This window comes from Salmo salar, chromosome ssa22 (assembly GCF_905237065.1).
Source record: "Salmo salar chromosome ssa22, Ssal_v3.1, whole genome shotgun sequence".
In the NCBI taxonomy this organism is placed as follows: domain Eukaryota; kingdom Metazoa; phylum Chordata; class Actinopteri; order Salmoniformes; family Salmonidae; genus Salmo; species Salmo salar.
Genome location: NC_059463.1, coordinates 56,487,584 through 56,507,391, shown reverse-complemented (window position 1 = coordinate 56,507,391; position 19,808 = coordinate 56,487,584). Strand labels below are relative to the sequence as shown.

Genomic DNA, 19,808 nt, shown 5'->3' with positions numbered 1-19,808 from the left:
CCGATCGCATTCTGTCTCTTATTGGTTTTATTTGGGATGAGTACAGCAGTACCACAACGACAGTCCCACAGGACATATTGATGGTATAATAGAAATAAAAATGCACTATGCGGATCACGCTGCCATTTCCTGGTTGCTGAAATTCTGGTTCACCATTTCGACAAAAGTAGTGTTGAATCATTATACCATCTAAACTGCAAAATATTTTTTCACACCAAAAGTACTATTTTCAGCTGTTGGACACTGGTGTACAAAAATGTACCTCAGACTAGAAATAGCGCTCTACAGATCTACCACTTAGACTTGATTTCAATGAGGGACAGATCAATGTTGGTGCATCGCCGAAATGTGTGGGACAGTGCCAGAGATACCTTTGAGATGGTGAAACTCCACTGGCATCATATTAACGCCCATACGTTGTTAATGGGCTGCGCAGAGCATTCTGGGACCAATTAGGCACTAGCTCAAAAAAAACGAAAAAAACTTTAGCATGAATTTCGTGAAGTACAAAATTGCAACTAATCCGAGATGTTTGATATTATCGTATTGCTTGGGAATAGTGGCATTATGTATGCGAGGAAAATAGGCAGGTTTCTCGACTTTGAGAAGGCATTGCGTGATGATTAGCAACCGTGTGACGCATTATGACTCATCAAAATTCTGTGGGGCGTTATACATTTCTCCATTCAAGCTCTATTGTTCTCTAAAAATCTGACAAGCAAAAGCAGCCTTAGAAATAGCCTCAAGCTTAATTTCCACATCACGGTATTGTTTGGCTCATGATCTGAGCCAATCACTTAATGATCAGGGTTTGTAGGGTCTACACATTGTAATGTCTTAACGGTCCAGGTCTGCTTTGTGTACACATTAGGTCAAGTAAGCCTGCTGATGTCATAAGTACTACTGGTCAGTGATTTGAGAGGCAAGTACAATTGATTTAATAGTTTGCCCGTCCAGAGCACAATGACTATTTTACAACTGCCTAAAGGTGGGCACAGAACATAGACAGCAAGACAAAGGCACGTTAGCGCCAGGTACAAATGAGTCCGGTGAAAGGCAAGAATAAAGGACACATGTTCAGAAATATTGGTGTGACATTTAGTAACATACAAGAGGCAACCAGTCTCGTCTTTGACACTTCGTTTAATTCAGACCAACCACAGTTCAGAAATGCTTCCACACAAAATACACAGGTTCACAATGGTCATTGAAGTTGATTTGGCAGAAAACAGCACAACCTGATGAAGATATCCCAGAAGCCTTGTACATCTTCAGGTTCCACAGGAAGATATTCTGCAAGACAAAACGTCAGCACCAGCATTCTAGTTCCCAGTCATGCGTGCATGCACATATATAAAACTCACATTTAGTCACAGGTGTAAGCCACATCCAAGTACTTATAAGTTCCAACACAGGGGTCGCCGAACACGTAGTTGGATACCTTGACGATACACTGGCGCTCTCCGTCACACCTGTGTCAACAGGTAGAGGTTAACACCACAGCCAATGAGTGCCTACAGGTAAATGCACACTGAAGGTTTCAGTACCTTTCTGCCATTGTGCTGGTGGTGGATTGGTTGATGCAGTTGGTGTTTTTGAGTTGTTTGCGTGGGCGCCCAATGGAACACACATCGTGTTGACGACGACCATAGTTGGCACGCAGAATATGGATCTCACCCCGATCTGAGGAAGAGAAAGAAGAAAAGGATGGCCAAATCTGGGTGTTTGTGTGGGCTAGTGACTAATATATATCACCACATGATTATACCGTACGGGAGTGCTAACCAGCTTACCACATAGTAGTTGGGAATCAGAGCCTTCACATATGATGCTGCTTACTGCAAGGACAACACAGGAGTTACACCACACTGGCCAGACAAATTAAGACATACATTAGCCTGGTGAAGTGTTAGGGATGGGAACTAACAGGGAATGTTGATTTCAGGCTCATTTGTTTAAAGTCATTATAAAATGTGTTGGCGTGAACTAAAGTATAAACAGTTTGACACGTCATCTTCCACCGTTCCCTTGTAGTTCCACTTCCTTATGAGCAGTCCTCAAAATGCTAACATTTTAAGTAAACTGGCTGGCTAGATCTAAGCTGGTGAAAAATTAAGTCGACCCACTACACCACATCTGTATTTCTATGCCGTATACACTACAAATCTGTGGGAGTAGCGCTAGGTAGTTACCATTCAGTCTTAAAACCAGATTAAGTACGCACAAGCAAGCTTCAGCCACTTTCCTGCAATGTTCTTGCTTGCTAATTGAGCTAGATATGTACATATAACAAGGAACAGCATATGTCAAAAAGTATTTGCAAAAAAAAAGCTATGCAGATAGTCAGGGGTAGTCATTCAGCAGTTATGGCTTGGGGGAAGTAGAAGCCGTTCAGGGTCCTGTTGGTTACTGACTTGGTGCAGCCGTACCATTTGTCATGGAGTAACAGGACAGTATGACTTGGGTGGCTTGAGGCATTGACAATGTAGGGCCTTCCGACACACGTGGTGTCGAGGTCCTGATGGCAGGGAGCGCGGCCTCAGTAATGTACTGGGCCGTACGCACTACTCTCTAGCACCTTGCGGACAGATGCCATACCTAGTGGTGATGCAGCCAGTCAAAAAGCGCTCAATGGTGCAGCTGTAGAATTGAGGATCGGAGGGCTGATAAATATTTTTAGCCTCCTGGTAGGGAGGGGCTTGGCCCTCCATTACCTGTAGTCCACAGTCAGTTCCTTTGTCCATCTTGGCACCACACTGCCAGGTCTCCGACCTCCCTACAGGCTACGCTAACTAAAGTTGTTGCCGGATACATTGCTCCATAAGCACAGCTTGTGTTAGTTAGCAGGTGAGGGTGGTTTACACTTGGAGAAACAAATGCATATATGAAACACGTTGTGGCCATAAGGCAGCATTTAATAAAACAAAATTAACAAGCTGGTACCATAGGGGAACCAACCCATTCTATTCCTTTTCTAGCTATCAGCAGAGTGCACGCTTTTACAAAAGAGTCAAATGGGTAGGAGTATTAAACAATATCCCAACATGCCACAGTCATACCGATAGTACATTGAATTAAATTATGGCTATTGGTGCCCACCACTAACTATTACTAGCACACATTCAGAGACTTACTTGTTTCGGGCTGTTGGACACAGGAGTATTTGGTGTCCAGGTACTTGTAAGTCCCAACACAGGGGTCCCCAAAAACCAAATTGGATGCCGGGACAACACACTGGCTCTTTCCATCGCACCTGGGTGTTTCAAAGACAGGTAGAGGTCATGAGTTCCCACAGGTAAACACTACAGGTTCTTGCTGCTGGTGGTTGTTAACACCACAGCCAAGGAGTTCCTACAGGTAAACACCACAGGTTCTAGTACCTTTCTGCCATCTTGCTGGTGGTGGATTGGCTGAGGCAGTTGGTGTCCGTGAGTTGGTTATCGGGGCGCCCAATGGAACACACATCGTGTTTACAACGACCATAGTTGGCACGCTTGATTTGAATCTTACCTCCATCTGAGGGAAGAGAGACAAAGAAAAGGAGAAAGGTGAGGGACGAAGGAAAGCAAAGACTGTGGGCCAGTGACGCTAATCTACAGTAGAAAATATCATAGGTGGTCGGTGACTAGCTTACCACATTGCAGTAAAGCATCAGAGCCTTCACACGTGATGCTGATTGCTGCCAGGACAAATAAACAGGAATTACACACCACTCACATTAGCTTGGTTAAGTAGTATCATCATCATTACTACATACAGTACCTCCATCTGTTAGTGTACAGCAAGCTGCAGCCAGCACTGAAACAACACACAGCTAATTCAGCAACATTCCACATCATATGCACTTGGACCATGAAGCTAGAATTTAGCATTTGACTATACTCCAGCATTTGAGTTATACTAAGTGTACTGTAGTCATCAAGTTCAGAATTGTCTCTTATTCCATGCATGCAATGTGACAGTTTGTTAGACAACTTTGTTTTGAACAATAGAAATGTAATGTCCCGCAAGTCATATGATATGTACTTCCATTACTCTCAAATACAAACATTTGGTCATATATATTTATATTCTAATCTGCATCAGATACAGATTTTATATACTCACATGTGACCACCGTCAGTCTGACCATGTGCATGATGCCGGGTACAGGAGTGGTAGTAATAGAGAAAATGCAACTGATGCTAATTAGACCCAATACACCTGGTATTTATGTTATGTGACATGTCTTAATTAACCCAGGTGTATCTATTTGTCTCCAGGTGCACCTCATTGCAATTAGGGGCCGGCGTTTGCTGGTCTATACCTCGCTATTGGTTCAGTCTCATGGAGTTAGATAGAGGACTCTAGATGGATAAAATCAATTTTGACATTAACATTGCCATTGAGGGCTTCCAACATTTTAAAGTAGCCATCTAGGTGGGGCTTCTTCGTTAAGGAAGAATCACACGGGCCACGTTCAGTCGCAAAACCTTCGAGCGTTGCAGGTTTCCATTTCATGAATAGAGACAACGTATTTCCTTATTCTACATGTCGGAGAGACATATTTGTTCAACATAGCATATTTTTATCTGAACCTTTCCAAAACGTTGCATCCTGCTGATCGCACCCTATTATTCAATCTACTTTAATAAAATGAATATTGCCTCTGTTGTCTCAAATGTAATTACATTTGTTATTTGATTTGCATGTCCGTGCGCTCACGGACACCATAATGGAACACATATAAAGATGATATCCTGTGTCCATCATTCTCTATGGTCAGATCCCCATGATGTGTTGTTCTGGTGGCTGAATATGTGTCCTCTTCCTCTCACCTTTCCATTCTCAGGGCTGCTGAACAGGTGCCTTGTCCTTCAACTTGCGAGCCCTTTGGGTGTTGCACTTATCAGGCTTCACCGCCGCGGTACGGAAAGGCTGGTCCGAGTGATTTTGTGCATTTATATGTTCCCAGTTGCCACTCCTGTGAAGGGAGACCACTGAGCTTGAAGGCAGTTTGGTGACCACAGAACCCACAATACAGGTACTCTACTGTAAATATTATTAAAGTGAACCGTGTTGAATGACTATGTACAGTCGTGGCCAAAGGTTTTGTATGATGGTAATTTGCATATACTCTAGAATGTTATGAAGAGTGATCAGATGAATTGCAATTAATTGCAAAGACCCTCTTTGCCATGCAAATGAACTGAATCCCCCCAAAAAATGTCCACTGCATTTCAGCCCTGCCACAAAAGGACCAGCTGATATCATGTCAGTGATTCTCTTGTTAACACAGGTGTGAGTGTTGACGAGGATAAGGCTGGAGATCACTCTTTCATGCTGATTGAGTTCGAATAACAGACTGGAAGCTTCAAAAGGAGGGTGGTGCTTGGAATCATTGTTCTTCCTCTGTCAACCATGCTTACCTGTAAAGGAAACATGTATTGTCATCATAGCTTTGCACAAAAAGGGCTTCATAGCCAAGGATATTGCTGCCAGTAAGATTGAACCTAAATCAACCATTTATCAAATCATCAAGAACTTCAAGGAGAGCGGTTCAATTGTTGTGAAGAAGGCTTCAGGGCGCCCAAGAAAGTTCAGCAAGCACCAGGACCGTCTCCTAAAGTTGATTCAGCTGCTGGATCGGGGCACCATCAGTACAGAGCTTGCTCAGGAATGGCAGCAGGCAGGTGTGAGTGCATCTGGGGTAAAGTCATTTTCTCTGATGAATCCCGTTTCCGATTGTTTGGGGCATATGGAAAAAAGCTTGTCCAGAGAAGACAAGGTGAGCGCCACCATCAGTCCTGTGTCATGCCAACAGTAAAGCATCCTGAGACCATCCATGTGTGGGGTTGCTTCTCAGCCAAAGGAGTGGGCTCACTCACAATTTTGCATAAGAACGCAGCCATGAATAAAGAATGGAACCAACACATCTTCCGAGAGCAACTTCTCCCAACCATCCAGGAACAGTTTGGTGAAGAACAATGCCTTTTCCAGCATGATGGAGCACCTTACCATAAGGCAAAAGTGATAACTAAGTGGCTCGGCGAACAAATCATCGATATTTTGGAGATAGAAAACTTCTATCTCCAGTTTCTCAGTCTCTTGGTCACAGCTTTGATGCTCCTGTACTTTCACCTCCTTCTAGATGGTAGCGGGGAGAACAGGCCATGGCTCCGAGTAAGTTAAAGATTTTCATCCTTTCCAATGCGGCCCCATAGACGTGGATGGGGACTAGCTCTCTGCTGTCTACTGTAGTCCACGATCATCTCATTTGTTTTGTTGACATTGAGGGAGAGGTTATTTTCCTGGCATCATTCCGTCAGGGCCCTCAACTCCTCACTGTAGGCCGTCTCGACATTGTTGGTAATCAGGCATACCACTGTTGTCAGCAAACTTGATGATTGAGTTGCCACACAGTCATGGGTGAACAGGGAGTACAGGAGGAGGCTGAGCACACACCCTTGTGGGGCCCCAGTCTTGAGGATCAGCGTGGCGGAGGTGTTGTTGCCTACCTTCACACCTGAGGTCGGCCCGTCGGCCCAGCTGCACCGGGCGGGGTTGAGACCAAGGGCCCAAGCTTAGTGATGTGGCATGATTGCTATTTTCTTTCGTTTTTGAACCAGAACCCCCAACAGAAGCTAGCCAGCTAACTAGCTACAAGCTAGCAGTCAGCTAGCCACTGCTAGCGGTCACCAGCTACCTTTAGCCCAGAATACTCTTGCCAGTTTGCACAGCACGAATCAAACCAGAGCAAATCTGACTTATTTTTCTCCATATCTCCTAATTCCCACTTCAAGCTCTAAACCTTTACAACTGGATCATCGCAGCTAGCTGCGATCCGATTGGCTTCTCCTGGCTAACGTCTCTGTCCCGAAGCAAGCACCTATTAGCCTGGACCTATTTCATGCTAGGCCCATCTGTGTGTCCAGCTCGCCAAGCTACTCACTGCAGCCAATGATGATCACTCGGCTACGCATGCCTCTCCCTAATGTCAATGTGCCTCGTCCATTGCTGTTTTGGTTAGTAATTATTGCCTTATTTCATTGTAGAGTCTCTAGCCCTGCTCAATACGCCTTAGCTAACCCTTTAGTTCCACCTTCCAAACATGCGGTGACCTCACCTGGTTGAAATGATGTTTCTAGAGACAATATCTCTGTCATCGTCACTCAATGCATAGGTTTACCTCCACTGTATTCACATCCTACCATACCTTTGTCTGTACATTATGCCTTAAATCTATTCTACCGTGCCCAGAAACCTGCTCCTTTTACTCTCTGTTCCGAACGTACTAGACGACCAGTTGTTATAGCCTTTAGCTGTACACATATCCTACTTCTAATCTGTTCCTCTGTTGATGTAGAGGTTACACCAGGCCCTGCAGTGCCTAGCTCCACTCCCATTCCCCAGGCGCTCTCATTTGTTGACTTCTCTAACCGTAAAAGCCTTGGTTTCATGCATGTTAACATTAGAAGCCCCCTCCCTAAGTTTATTTTATTCACTGCTTTAGCACACTATGCCAACCCGGTTGTCCTAGCCGTGTCTGAATCCTGGTTTAGGAGGACCACCAAAACCCCTGAAATGTCCATTCCTAACTATAACATTTTCCGACAAGATAGAACTGCCAAAGGAGGCGGAGTTACAATCTACTGCAGCGTTAGCCTGCAGAGTTCTGTCTTACTATCCAGGTCAAAGAATTTGACCTTGTACTTTTAAAAATCAACCTTTCCAGAAACAAATCTCTCACCGTTGCCACTTGCTATAGACCACCTTCTGTGCCCTGGACACCATATGTGAACTGATTGCCCCCCATCTATCTTCAGAGCTCGTGCTGTTAGGTGACCTATACTGGGATATGCTTAACACCCCAGCCATCCTACAATCTAAGATTGATGCCCTCAATCTCACACAAATTATCAATGAACCTACCAGGTACAACCCCAAATCCGTAAACACGGGCACCTCATATATATCATCCTAACCAACGTGCCCTCCAAATACACCTCTGCAGTCTTCAACCAGGATGTCAGCGATCACTGCCAAATTGCCTGCGTCCGTAATGGGTCTGCGGTCAAACAACCACCTCTCATCATGTTCAAATGCTTCCTAAAACACTTCAGCGAGCAAACCGTTCTAATCGACCAGGCCCGGGTATCCTGGAAGGATTTTGACCTCATTCCGACAATAGAGGATGCCTGGTTATTCATTAACCTCTATGGGCTAGGCGGGACGAATTCGTCCCACCTACGTAACAGCCACTTGAAGCCTGTGGCGCGATTTTCAAAACCTTAAAAATCCTATTACTTCAATTTCTCAAACATATGACTATTTTACAGCTATTTAAAGACAAGACTCTCGTTAATCTAACCACACTGTCCGATTTCAAAAAGGCTTTACAGCGAAAGCAAAACATTAGATTATGTCAGCAGAGTACCCAGCCAGAAATAATCAGACACCCATTTTTCAAGCTAGCATATAATGTCACAAAAAACAAAACCACAGCTAAATGCAGCACTAACCTTTGATGATCTTCATCAGATTACAACCCTAGGACATTATGTTATACAATGCACGCATGTTTTGTTCAATCAAGTTCATATTTATATCAAAAACCAGCTTTTTTACATTAGCATGTGACGTTCAGAACTAGCATACCCCCCGCAAACATCCGGTGAATTTACTAAATTACTCACGATAAACGTTCACAAAAAACATAACAATTATTTTAAGAATTATAGATACAGAACTCCTCTATGCACTCGATATGTCCGATTTTAAAATAGCTTTTCGGTGAAAGCACATTTTGCAATATTCTCAGTAGATAGCCCAGCCATCACGGCTAGCCATTTAGACACCGACCAAGTTTAGCCCTGACCAAACTCCGATTTACTATTACAAAAGTTTCATTACCTTTGTTGTCTTTGTCAGAATGCACTCCCAGGACTGCTACTTCAATAACAAATGTTGGTTTGGTCCAAAATAATCCATCGTTATATCCAAATAGCGGCGTTTTGTTCGTATGCGTTCAAGACACTATCCGAAATGTAAATAAGGGTCACGAGCATGGCGCAATTCATGACAAAAGATTTCTAAATATTCCATTACCGTACTTGGAAGCATGTCAACCGCTGTTTAAAATACATTTTTATGCCATTTTTCTCGTAAAAAAGCGATAATATTCCGACCAGGAATCTGCGTTTAGGTAAACAGACGAAAGAAAACATAGCAGGGGTTCGACGTCGGCACGCGCCTGAGTCTCACAGTACTGTAACCAGCCACTATCCAAACGCACTACTTTTTTTCAGCCAGAGCCTGCAAAGCCACGATTCAGCTTTTTGCCGCCTTCTGAGAGCCCATGGGAGCCGTAGGAAGTGTCACGTAACAGCAGAGATCCTCTGTAATGGATAGAGATAATCAAGAAGGGCAAGAAATTGTCAGACAGGGCGTTTCCTGTTTGGAATCTTCTCAGGTTTTGGCCTGCCAAATGAGTTCTGTTATACTCACAGACAACATTCAAACAGTTTTAGAACCTTTGGGGTGTTTTCTATCCAAAGCTAATAATTATATGCATATTCTAGTTTCTGGGCAGGAGTAATAATCAGATTAAATCGGGTACGTTTTTTATCCTTCTGTGAAAATACTGCCCCCTAGCCATAACAGGTTAAACTCCCAGAAACGAGAATATGCATATTATTAGTAGATTTGGATAGAAAACACTGAAGTTTCTAAAACTGTTTGAATGGTGTCTGTGAGTATAACAGAACTCATATGGCAGGCAAAAACCTGAGAAAATTAAAAGCAGGAAGTGGTCTGTCTGCAATTTTGTAGTTCTCCCTTTCCTTCTCTATCGAAACCCCACGGGCACTTTAGTTATGTTGCACTTTCTAAGGCTTCCATTGGCTCTCTAAAGCATTCAGAAAGAGGATTGACGCGTCTCCTGTCTCCGGGCAGATAACAGGAGCACAGTTTGTCAGTGGTGGCTGGTGGCTAAGAGATGGGAATGCATGTTCACGAAACCTCGCTATTTTTTCTCTTCCTTTTTGAATGAATACAGCATTGTCTGGTTGGAACATTATTGCTATTTTTCAAGAAAAACACCATAAAAATGTATTTTAAACAGCGTTTGACATGCTTCTAAGTACGGTAAAGGAACATTTTGAAATTTTGGTTCTCGAAATGAGCTCGCGCGTTACCCTTTGGATAGTGACCTGAACGCATACGAACAAAACGGGGATATTTACACATAACTATGGATTATTTGGAACAAAAACAACATTTGTTGTGGAAGTAGCAGTCCTGGGAGTGCATTCTGACGAAGAACAGAAAAGGTAATCCAATTTTTCTAATAGTAATTCTGAGTTTAGGTTGCCCCAAACTTGGCGGGTGTCAAATTAGCTAGCCGTGATGGCTGAGCTATGTACTCAGAATATTGCAAAATGTGCTTTCGCCGAAAAGCTATTTTAAAATCTGACATAACGATTGCATAAAGGAGTTCTGTATCTATAATTCTTAAAAGAATTGTTATGTATTTTGTCAACGTTAATGATGAGTAATTTAGTAAATTCACCGGAAGTTTTTGATGGGTATGCTAGTTCTGAACATCAACAGCGATTCCACTGGCTGTTGAATAGAGTGGGAGTCCTACCTAGCCCATAGAAGTTAACAACTGGGTGAAAGGAATATGAATATGTGTTAATAGAAAAAAGGCATGCTCATGAAAATAAAACGTGTCCTCCCTCATCTTAAATGGCAGGAACTGCCTCTGGTACAAAGTCATTGAACACTGGTCACTTTAATAATGTTAAGATACTTTTTCTTGCCACTGTAATTAAAACACTATATGAACCCTTTGGAATTATCTGGATTTCTGCATAAATTGGTCATAAAATTAGATCTGAACTTCATGTAAGTCACTGTGGAACGCTGTGGAACATCCAGATGCTCTTTGTCAACAGACAAACATAGTGTGCTTCATCTAATAACACACAAATTGTATTTTTCTTGTCTATATTGAATACATCGTTGTAGGTTGGAAAAAGTATGTCAACACCTAGGCTAATGACTTCTCCAAAAGCTAATTGGAGTCAGGAGTCAGCTAACTTGGATTACAATCATTGAGACGAGATTGGAGATGAAGAACTGATGACTTGCACAAGCTGGAAAGGGTTACACAAGTATGTCTTAAAGGCTTGATGTTCATCAGTCCACGGTAAGACAAATTGTCTATAAATAGAGAAAGTTCAGCACTGTTGCTACTCTCCCTAGGAGTGGCCGTCCTGCAAAGATGACTGCAAGAGCACAGCGCAGAATGCTCAATGAGGTTAACTTCTTACATCTAGGCGTTCCGCTAGCGGAACCCGGTTCCGCCAGCGGGACCCCTAACAAACAGCCAATGGGATCGCATGGAGCGAAATACAAAAACAACAAAAATACCACAATTCAATTTTCTCAAACAATCAACTATTTTACACCATTTTAAAGATACACTTCTCCTTGATGTAACCACATTGTCTGAATTTTCAAAAATAACATTAGATTATGTTAGGAGAGTATATAGACACAAATAGTCACACAGCCATTTTCCAAGCAGGGAACTATGTCACAGAAACCGAAAACACAGCTAAATTATGCACTAACCTTTGACGATCTTCATCAGATGACACTCCTAGGACATTATGTTACACAATACATGTATGTTTTGTTCGATAAAGTTCATATTTATATCCAAAAACCCCTTTTTACATTGGCGTTTGACGTTCAGAAAATGTATTCCCCACCAAAACCTCCGGTGAATTTACAAAAATACTCATCATAAACGTTGACAAAATACATAACAATTATTTTAAGAATTATAGATAGACTACTCCTAAAATAGCTTTACGGAGAAAGCACATTTTTCAATATTCTGAGTACATAGCTCAGCCATCACAGCCAGCTATTCAGACACCCGCCAAGTTCGGGGGCACCTAAACTCAAAATTAGTATTAGAAATATTGTATTACCTTTGCTGATCTTCGTCATAATGCACTCCCAGGACTGCTACTTCCACAAGAAATGTTGTTTTTGTTCGAAATAATACTATTTATGTCCAAATACCTCCGTTTTGTTCATGCGTTCAGGTCACTATCCAAAGGCTAACGCGCGGGCGCAGTTCGAGACACAAAAAGTCAAAATGTTCCATTACCGTACTTAGAAGCATGTCAAACACTGTTTAAAATCAATCTTTATGGTATTTTTCTTGTATAAATGCGATAATATTCCAACTGGACAATAGCGTATTCATTCAAGAAGAAAAAGAAGGAACAGCGTTCTCGCGTGACTGCACATATCCAATCCCTTTGTCCCCAGGCAGGCCACTCAGTAACTGAGCTCCTATACTCTGCCAAGTGACAGGAGAAGGCTCAATCCACTTTCTGAAGGCTTTAGACAGCCAATGGAAGCCTTAGAAAGTGCAACGTAACCCCACAGATACTGTAGATTCGAAAGGGACTAGAAAGAAGAACTACATTTCTCAGATCCTTCACTTCCTGGTTGACTTTCTCTCAGGTTTTTGCCTGCCATATGAGTTCTGTTACACACAGAAGCATCCAGGGTCTCTCACACAGCATCTCCACTCCCACTTGTCTCCAATTTTACATACCAACCCTCAGCTTCCCTCAGCCCATCCCATCTATCTCTGCAGGCCACTTCGGGTTTCTACTTTAACACATATCTTTCAACTACGCTGTGATGTTTAACGAACAATTTCAATCTAATCGAATAGAATCCACAGATTGCGAGTTGAAGATAAATACTTTTACTAAGAGTATTAGTATATTAGTAATTGACTGACCCGGTCTCTCCAGATCTCCTAAGGGTCTCCAGATCTCCTAGGGTACATTTTAGATCAATGCTATGCATTTTCAGCCATTCCTGAACCTGAGACCAGAAAGAGGCTACCGGAGGGCAATACCAAAATAGATGGTCTATTCATTCTGTGTCCTCACAACAAAATCTGCAGAGGTTCGATGATTTTATGCCCCAAATATTCAGTATTTTGTTGGTGGCAAGAATTCTATATTTTAATCTTAACTGAAAAGCACGACGTCTTGAATTTTGCGTTGTTTTATATATCAACTCATACACCCTGTACAATGGAATCGGTACATCAAAAATCTCTTCCCAACTATTTTGCCATCTGCATGGCAGAGTTGTCAACATCCTGGTCCTCAAATGAAACTGGTAAACTTTCCCATTTATGCTATTTTTATTCCTCTGCCAGTTTTGATCCTTTATATTGGGCAGACAGACCAGTTCCCTACCTCCTCCCGCTGCCACTCGCCTCCTACGTTTTTGGGGCAATGCTGTAATCAATTGGTTGTACTCTTGGATTGAGCAGACCTTTCCATATAATTCTGATAACACCATGAAGGACATAACTCTACCATTCCAATTGACAATATCATTTAAGAACAAAATACCCTTATCAAAAATCTTGTGCACAAATACTGGTCTTTTATCAACCAGCACATTAGAGTTCAGCCATAGTATTTTTTGTAATATTTGTTTTATCTTTTCAGGTGGATTAAATTGTATCCAGCTCTGCAATGCTTGTTTGAAAGAGAGATACTTTGAAAGTATCATTTGCAATTAATCGAAAATGAGACATGGCATCTCTGCACAAAGGCAAAAAGGCCATTTTTAAACAATGGATGAGCTTTTCTTAGTAATCTACTTGAACCATTTAGGGTTCAAGTAAAACTCTTGAATTAGTCTTCCCTGTGGCTCAGTTGGTAGAGCATGGTGTTTGCAACGCCAGCATGGTGGGTTCGATTCCCACGGGGGGGCCTGTATGAAAAAAAAAAAATGCATGAAATGTATGCATTCACTACTGTAAGTCGCTCTGGATTTAAGCTTCTGCTAAATGACTAAAATGTAAATGTGAAATGAATAAGTGAAGATTTGAGAGGTTTAGTGCTTTATATTTAATAATCTCAACCCACCCAATTCATATTCATAATATATTACATTAGATCGTTCTTGAATAAGTTCAAGTTCTTGTTTTGTATCTCTGTAGTATTGTTTTTATTGCTATTTACCTTTACTATTAGTTCATGGGTTTTCTTTTAGCTAATGCTGACTATGGGGCATACAACCATTGAAGCTCTGCAGATTTGAGGATCCAGAATCAATTGTCCATTTATTTTGGTATCGATCTAAAACTGACCCTAGAAATAGTACTGTTGGAGAGCTGGAGAGACCGGGTCAGTCAATGTATTGCAACTCAGTCTGTAGATTCTATTTGACAGAAATTGTATGTTAATCACAACATCGTATGCTGCGTAGAAATCCCAAAAGGGTGGCCAGCAGAGACAGGTGGGATGGGCTAAGGGTTGGGATGTGGAATTGGAGACAAGTGGGAGCGGAGTTGCTGGGCAAAGGATAGAATGACAGATGTAAAATAAATTCCATATAAAAGGTAAATACATTGACGGGCTGTGTTGATACAGTTGAGGTTGATGCCATGCAGGTGTTTGTACAAATGCACCAAGATGGACATGGTGCCATACATGCACTCAAACATTGTTGGCCTTGCTGTTATATTGTCCATGATGGTTTTCATTCATTGGTGGTTCATGTGGCAGGGCATGGATTGATTTTCGTTCTCAGGGTGGAATCTGATGGTTGAGGGGCAGCATCGGTGGGAGATCTGTCTACGTGCCCTTCAGCAGGGCGTTGACCCCGTTTGCCTCTGGATAAGAGGCTGTTAGATGACTGTGGTGTAGTTGGGCAGCATCACTGCATGTATATGTTTAAGAAATAGCCTCTAGCTTAATTTCCACATCACGGTAACATTTGGCTTATGATCTGATCAATAAGAGCCAATCACTTAATGATCAGGGTTTGTAGGGTCTACACATTGTATGTAATGTCTTAACCGTCCAGGTCTGCTTTGAGAACAGATTACCTGGTGACTTGGACAAGTAAGCCTGCTGATGTCATAAGTACTACCCGTCAGTGATTTGAGGGGCAGGTACAATTGATTTAAATTGTTTGACCATCCAGAGCACAATGAGTATTTTACAACTGCCTAAAGGTGGGCACAGAATACAGACAAAGGCACGTTAGCGCCAGGTACAAATTAGTCCGGTGAAAGGCGAGAATAAAGGACACACGTTCAGAAATATTCGTGTGACATTTAGTAACATACAAGAGGCAACCATTCTTGTCTTTCTGACACTTCATTTAATTCAGACCAACCACAGTTCAGAAATGCTTCAACACAAAATACACAGGTTTACAATGGTCATTGAAGTTGGAGGAAAACAGCACGACCTGATGAAGATATCCCAGAAGCCTTGTACATCTTCATGTTCCACAGGAAGATATCCTGCAAGGCATACTGTCAGCACCAGCATTCTAGTTCCCAGTCATGTGTGCATGCACATATGTAAAACTCACATTCAGTCACAGGTGTAAGCCACATCCAAGTACTTATAAGTTCCAACACAGGGGTCGCCGAACACGGAGTTGGATACCTCGACAATACACTGGCGCTCTCCGTCACACCTGCGTGTCAACAGGTACAGGTTAACACCACAGCCAATGAGTGCCTACAGGTAAATGCACACTGAAGGTTTCACTACCTTTCTGCCATTGTGCTGGTGCTGGATTGGCTGAGGCAGTTGGTGTTTTTGAGTTGTTCCTGTGGGCGCCCAATGGAACACACATCGTGTTGACGACGACCATAGTTGGCACGCTGAATATGGATCTCACCCCGATCTGAGGAAGAGAAAGAAGAAAAGGATGGCCAAATCTGGGTGTTTGTGTGGGCTAGTGACTAATATACGTCACCACATGATTATACCGTACAATAGTGCTAACCAGCTTACCACATAGTAGTTGGGAATCAGAGCCTTCACATACGATGCTGCTTACTGCAAGGACAACACAGGAGTTACACCACACTGGCCAGACAAATTAAGACATACATTAGCCTGGTGAAGTGTTAGGGATGGGCACTAACAGGGAATGTTGATTTCAGGTGCATTTTTTAAGTCATTTTAAACTTGTCGGCATGTACTAAAGTATAAAGGGCTATGCGCGTCATCTTTCACCGTTACCTTGTAGTTCCACTTCCTTATGAGCAGGTCTCAAAAGGCTAATATGTTAAGCAAACGGGCTGGCTAGACTGAAACTGGTGAAAAATAAAGTCAAACTGCTACACCAAATCTGCATTTCTATGCCATGCTATGTGTCAGATTAGCTGTATACCCTACAAATCTGTGGGAGTAGCGCTAGCTAGTTACCGTTCACTGAAACATAGTCAGTCTTAAACCAGATTAAGTGCGCACAAGCATCAAATAAGCTTAAGCCACTTCCCGTCCGTGTTCTTGCTGGCTAATTGAGCTTGATATGTACATCTAAAAAGGAACAGCATATGAGACAAGTCAAAAAGGGTCAATGCAGATAGTCGGGGGTAGTCATTCAGGAGTTTTATGGCTTGGGGGAAGTAGAAGCTGTTCAGGTTCCAGACTTGGTGCATCCGTACCATTTGTCAGTGGCCAGTGTCATTGACAATGTAGGGCTTTCCGACATGTGTGGTGTCGAGATGCTGATGGCAGGGAGCGCGGCCTCAGTGATTTACTGGGCCGTACGCACTACCCTCTGGCATATGACCGCAACGTGCTACATACCTAGTGGTAATGCAGCCAGTCAAAAAGCTCTCAATGGTGCAGCTGTAGAATTGAGCAGCGGAAGGCTGATAGCAAATCCTTTTAGCCTCCTGGCAGGGAGGGGCTCGGCCCTCCGTTTCCTGTAGTCCACAATCAGTTCCTTTGTCGTCTTGGCACCACACTGCCAGGTCTCCGACCTCCCTATAGGCTACGCTAACTAAAGTTGTTGCCGGCTACATTGTTCCATAACCACAGCTTGTGTGCTAGGGTTAGTTAGCAGGTGAGGGTGGCTTAAACATGGAGAAATAAATGCATGTATTTAACACTTTGTGGCCATAAAACAGAATTTAATAACAAAGCTGGTACCATAGGGGAACCAACCCATTCTATTCATCAGCAGAGTGCACGCTTTTACAAAAGAGTAAAATGGGTAGGAGTCATACCGATAGTACGTTGAATTAAATTATGGCTATTGGTGCCCACCACTAACTATTACTAGCACACATTCAGAGACTTACTTGTTTTGTGCTGTTGGACACAGGAGTATTTGGTGTCCAGGTACTTGTAAGTCCCAACACAGGGGTCCCCAAAAACCAAATTGGATGCCGGGACAACACACTGGCTCCTTCCATCGCACCTGGGTGTTTCAAAGACAGGTAGAGGTCATGAGTTCCCACAGGTAAACACTTCAGGTTCTAGTATCTTTTTACCATCTTGCTGGTGGTTGTTACCACTACGGCCAAGGAGTTCCTACAGGTAAACACCACTGGTTCTAGTACCTTTCTGCCATCTTGCTGGTGGAGGATTGGCTGAGGCAGTTGGTGTCGGTGAGTTGGTTATCGGGGCGCCCAATGGAACACACATCGTGTTTACGACGACCATAGTTGGCACGCTTGATTTGGATCTTACCTCCATCTGAGGGAGATGGGGAAGAGAGACAAAGAAAAGGAGAAAGGTGAGGGATGAAGGAGAGCTAAGACTGGTGTGGGCCAGTGACGCTAATCTACAGTAGAAAATATCATAGGTGACTATACAGTAGTGTTGAGTAGCTTACCACATTGCAAGAAAGCATCATGGCCTTCACACGTGATGCTGATTGCTGCCAGGACAAATAAACAGGAATTACACACCACTCACAGTAGCTTGGTTGAGTAGTATCATCATCATTATTACATACAGTACCTCCATCTGTTATTGTACAGCAAGCTGCAGCCAGCACTGAAACAACATCACACAGCTAGTTCAGCAACATTCCACATCATATGCACTTGGGCCATGAAGGTATACTCCAGCATTTGAGTTATACTTATTGTACTGTAGTCATCAAGTTCAGAATTTAGTCTCTTATACCATGCATGCAATGTCACAATTTGTTAGACAAATTTGTTTATAACAATAGAAATTGAATGTCCCTCAGGTCATATATGACACGTACTTCCATTACTCTCAAATACAAACATTTGGTCATTTATATTTAAATTCTAATCTGCATCAGATACAGATTTTGTATACTCACATGCAACCACTGTCAGTCTGACCATTTGCATGATGCCAGGTACAGGAGTGGTAGTAACAGAGAAAATGCAACTGATGCTAATTAGACACAATACACCTGGTATTTATGTTATGGGACATGTCTTAATTAACCCAGGTGTATCTATTTGTCTCCAGGTGCACCTCATTGCAATTAGTGGCCGGTGTTTGCTGGTCTATACCTGGCTATTTGTTCAGTCTCATGGAGTTAGATAGAGGACTCTGGATGGATAAAAATACATTTTGGCATTAACATTGCCATTGAGGGCGGAACATTTTAAAGTAGCCATCTAGGTGGAGCTTCTTCGTTAAGGAAGAATCACACGGGCCACGTTCAGTCGCAAAACCTTCGAGCATTGCAGATTTCCATGTCATGAATAGAGACAACGTATTTCCTTATTCTAAATGTCGGAGACATATTTGTTCAACATAGCATATTTTTATCTGAACCTTCCAAAACGTTGCATCCTGCTGAACGCACCCTATTATTCAATCCGGGTCATCAGGAGGGATCAGCCAATTAATTATACTCTTGAGCAAACATTGCATAACTGTAGGTGGCAGTAAATTGCCAGCTTTGCCTTCAAATAGTACCTTTTCAAACAACACACTCTGTGGTGGTGTGCAGCCTTTTTTTTAGATTGTTTGCCAACTCATAGAAATTATAGAAGAAAATTGACTACTTTAATAAAATGAATATTGCCTCTATTGTCTCAAATGTAATTACATTTGTTATTTGATTGATGTCCGAGCGCTCACGAACGCCATAATATGACACAAATAAAGATGATGTCCTGTGTCCATCATTCTCTATGGTCAATTTCCCCATGATGTGTTGTTCTGGTGGCTATGTGTCCTCCTCCTCTCAACTTTCGATTCTCAGGGCTGCTGGACAGGTGCCTTGCCCTTCAACGTGCGAGCCCTTTGGGTGTTAAACTTATCAGGCTTCACCGCCGCGGTCCGGAAATGCTGGTCCCAGTGATTTTGTGCATTTATATGTTCCCAGTTGCCACTCCTGTGAAGGGAGACCACTGAGCTTGAAGGCAGTTTGGTGACCACAGAACCCACAGTACAGGTACTCTACTGTGAACATTATTAAAGTGAACCGTGTTGAATGACTATGTACAGTCGTGGCCAAAAGTTTTGTATGATTGCAATTTGCATATACTCCAGATCAGATGAATTGCAATTAATTGCAAAGTCCCTCTTTGCCATGCAAATGAACTGAATCCCCCAAAACATTTTCACTGCATTTCAGCCCTGCCACAAAAGGACCAGCTGATATCATGTCAGTGATTATCTCGTTAACACACGTGTGAGTGTTGACGAGGATAAGGCTGGAGATCACTCTTTCATGCTGATTGAGTTCGCATAACAGACTGGAAGCTTCAAAAGGAGGGTGGTGCTTGGAATCATTGTTCTTCCTCTGTCAACCATGCTTACCTGCAAGGAAACATGTGCCGTCATCAGTGCTTTGCACAAAAAGGGCTTCACAGGCAAGGATATTGCTGCCAGTAAGATTGCACCTAAATCAACCATTTATCGGATCATCAAGAACTTCAAGGAGAGCGGTTCAATTGTTGTGAAGAAGGCTTCCGGGCGCCCAAGAAAGTTCAGCAAGCACCAGGACCGTCTCCT

The 19,808-nt window shown here is 42.7% G+C and overlaps 2 protein-coding genes across 2 annotated transcripts; both read right to left on the bottom strand.

Annotated features, from left to right (window-relative positions):
* Positions 1–1,123: 1,123 nt before the first annotated feature.
* Positions 1,124–4,204, bottom strand: LOC106598410 (L-rhamnose-binding lectin CSL3-like). The gene is made up of 9 exons (XM_045705685.1): positions 4,108–4,204; positions 3,763–3,798; positions 3,635–3,679; positions 3,381–3,516; positions 3,135–3,253; positions 1,794–1,838; positions 1,548–1,683; positions 1,365–1,472; positions 1,124–1,293 (listed from the first exon to the last, which is right to left on the bottom strand). Exons 1-8 carry the CDS (start codon positions 4,136–4,138, stop codon positions 1,367–1,369), a joined length of 654 nt encoding a protein of 217 aa, XP_045561641.1. The 5' UTR covers positions 4,139–4,204; the 3' UTR covers positions 1,124–1,293; positions 1,365–1,366.
* A 10,993-nt stretch (positions 4,205–15,197) lies between these two features.
* On the bottom strand, positions 15,198–18,250 carry LOC106597128 (L-rhamnose-binding lectin CSL3-like). The gene is made up of 9 exons (XM_045705686.1): positions 18,154–18,250; positions 17,820–17,855; positions 17,692–17,736; positions 17,417–17,552; positions 17,156–17,274; positions 15,855–15,899; positions 15,609–15,744; positions 15,424–15,531; positions 15,198–15,352 (listed from the first exon to the last, which is right to left on the bottom strand). Exons 1-8 carry the CDS (start codon positions 18,182–18,184, stop codon positions 15,426–15,428), a joined length of 654 nt encoding a protein of 217 aa, XP_045561642.1. The 5' UTR covers positions 18,185–18,250; the 3' UTR covers positions 15,198–15,352; positions 15,424–15,425.
* Positions 18,251–19,808: the final 1,558 nt, after the last annotated feature.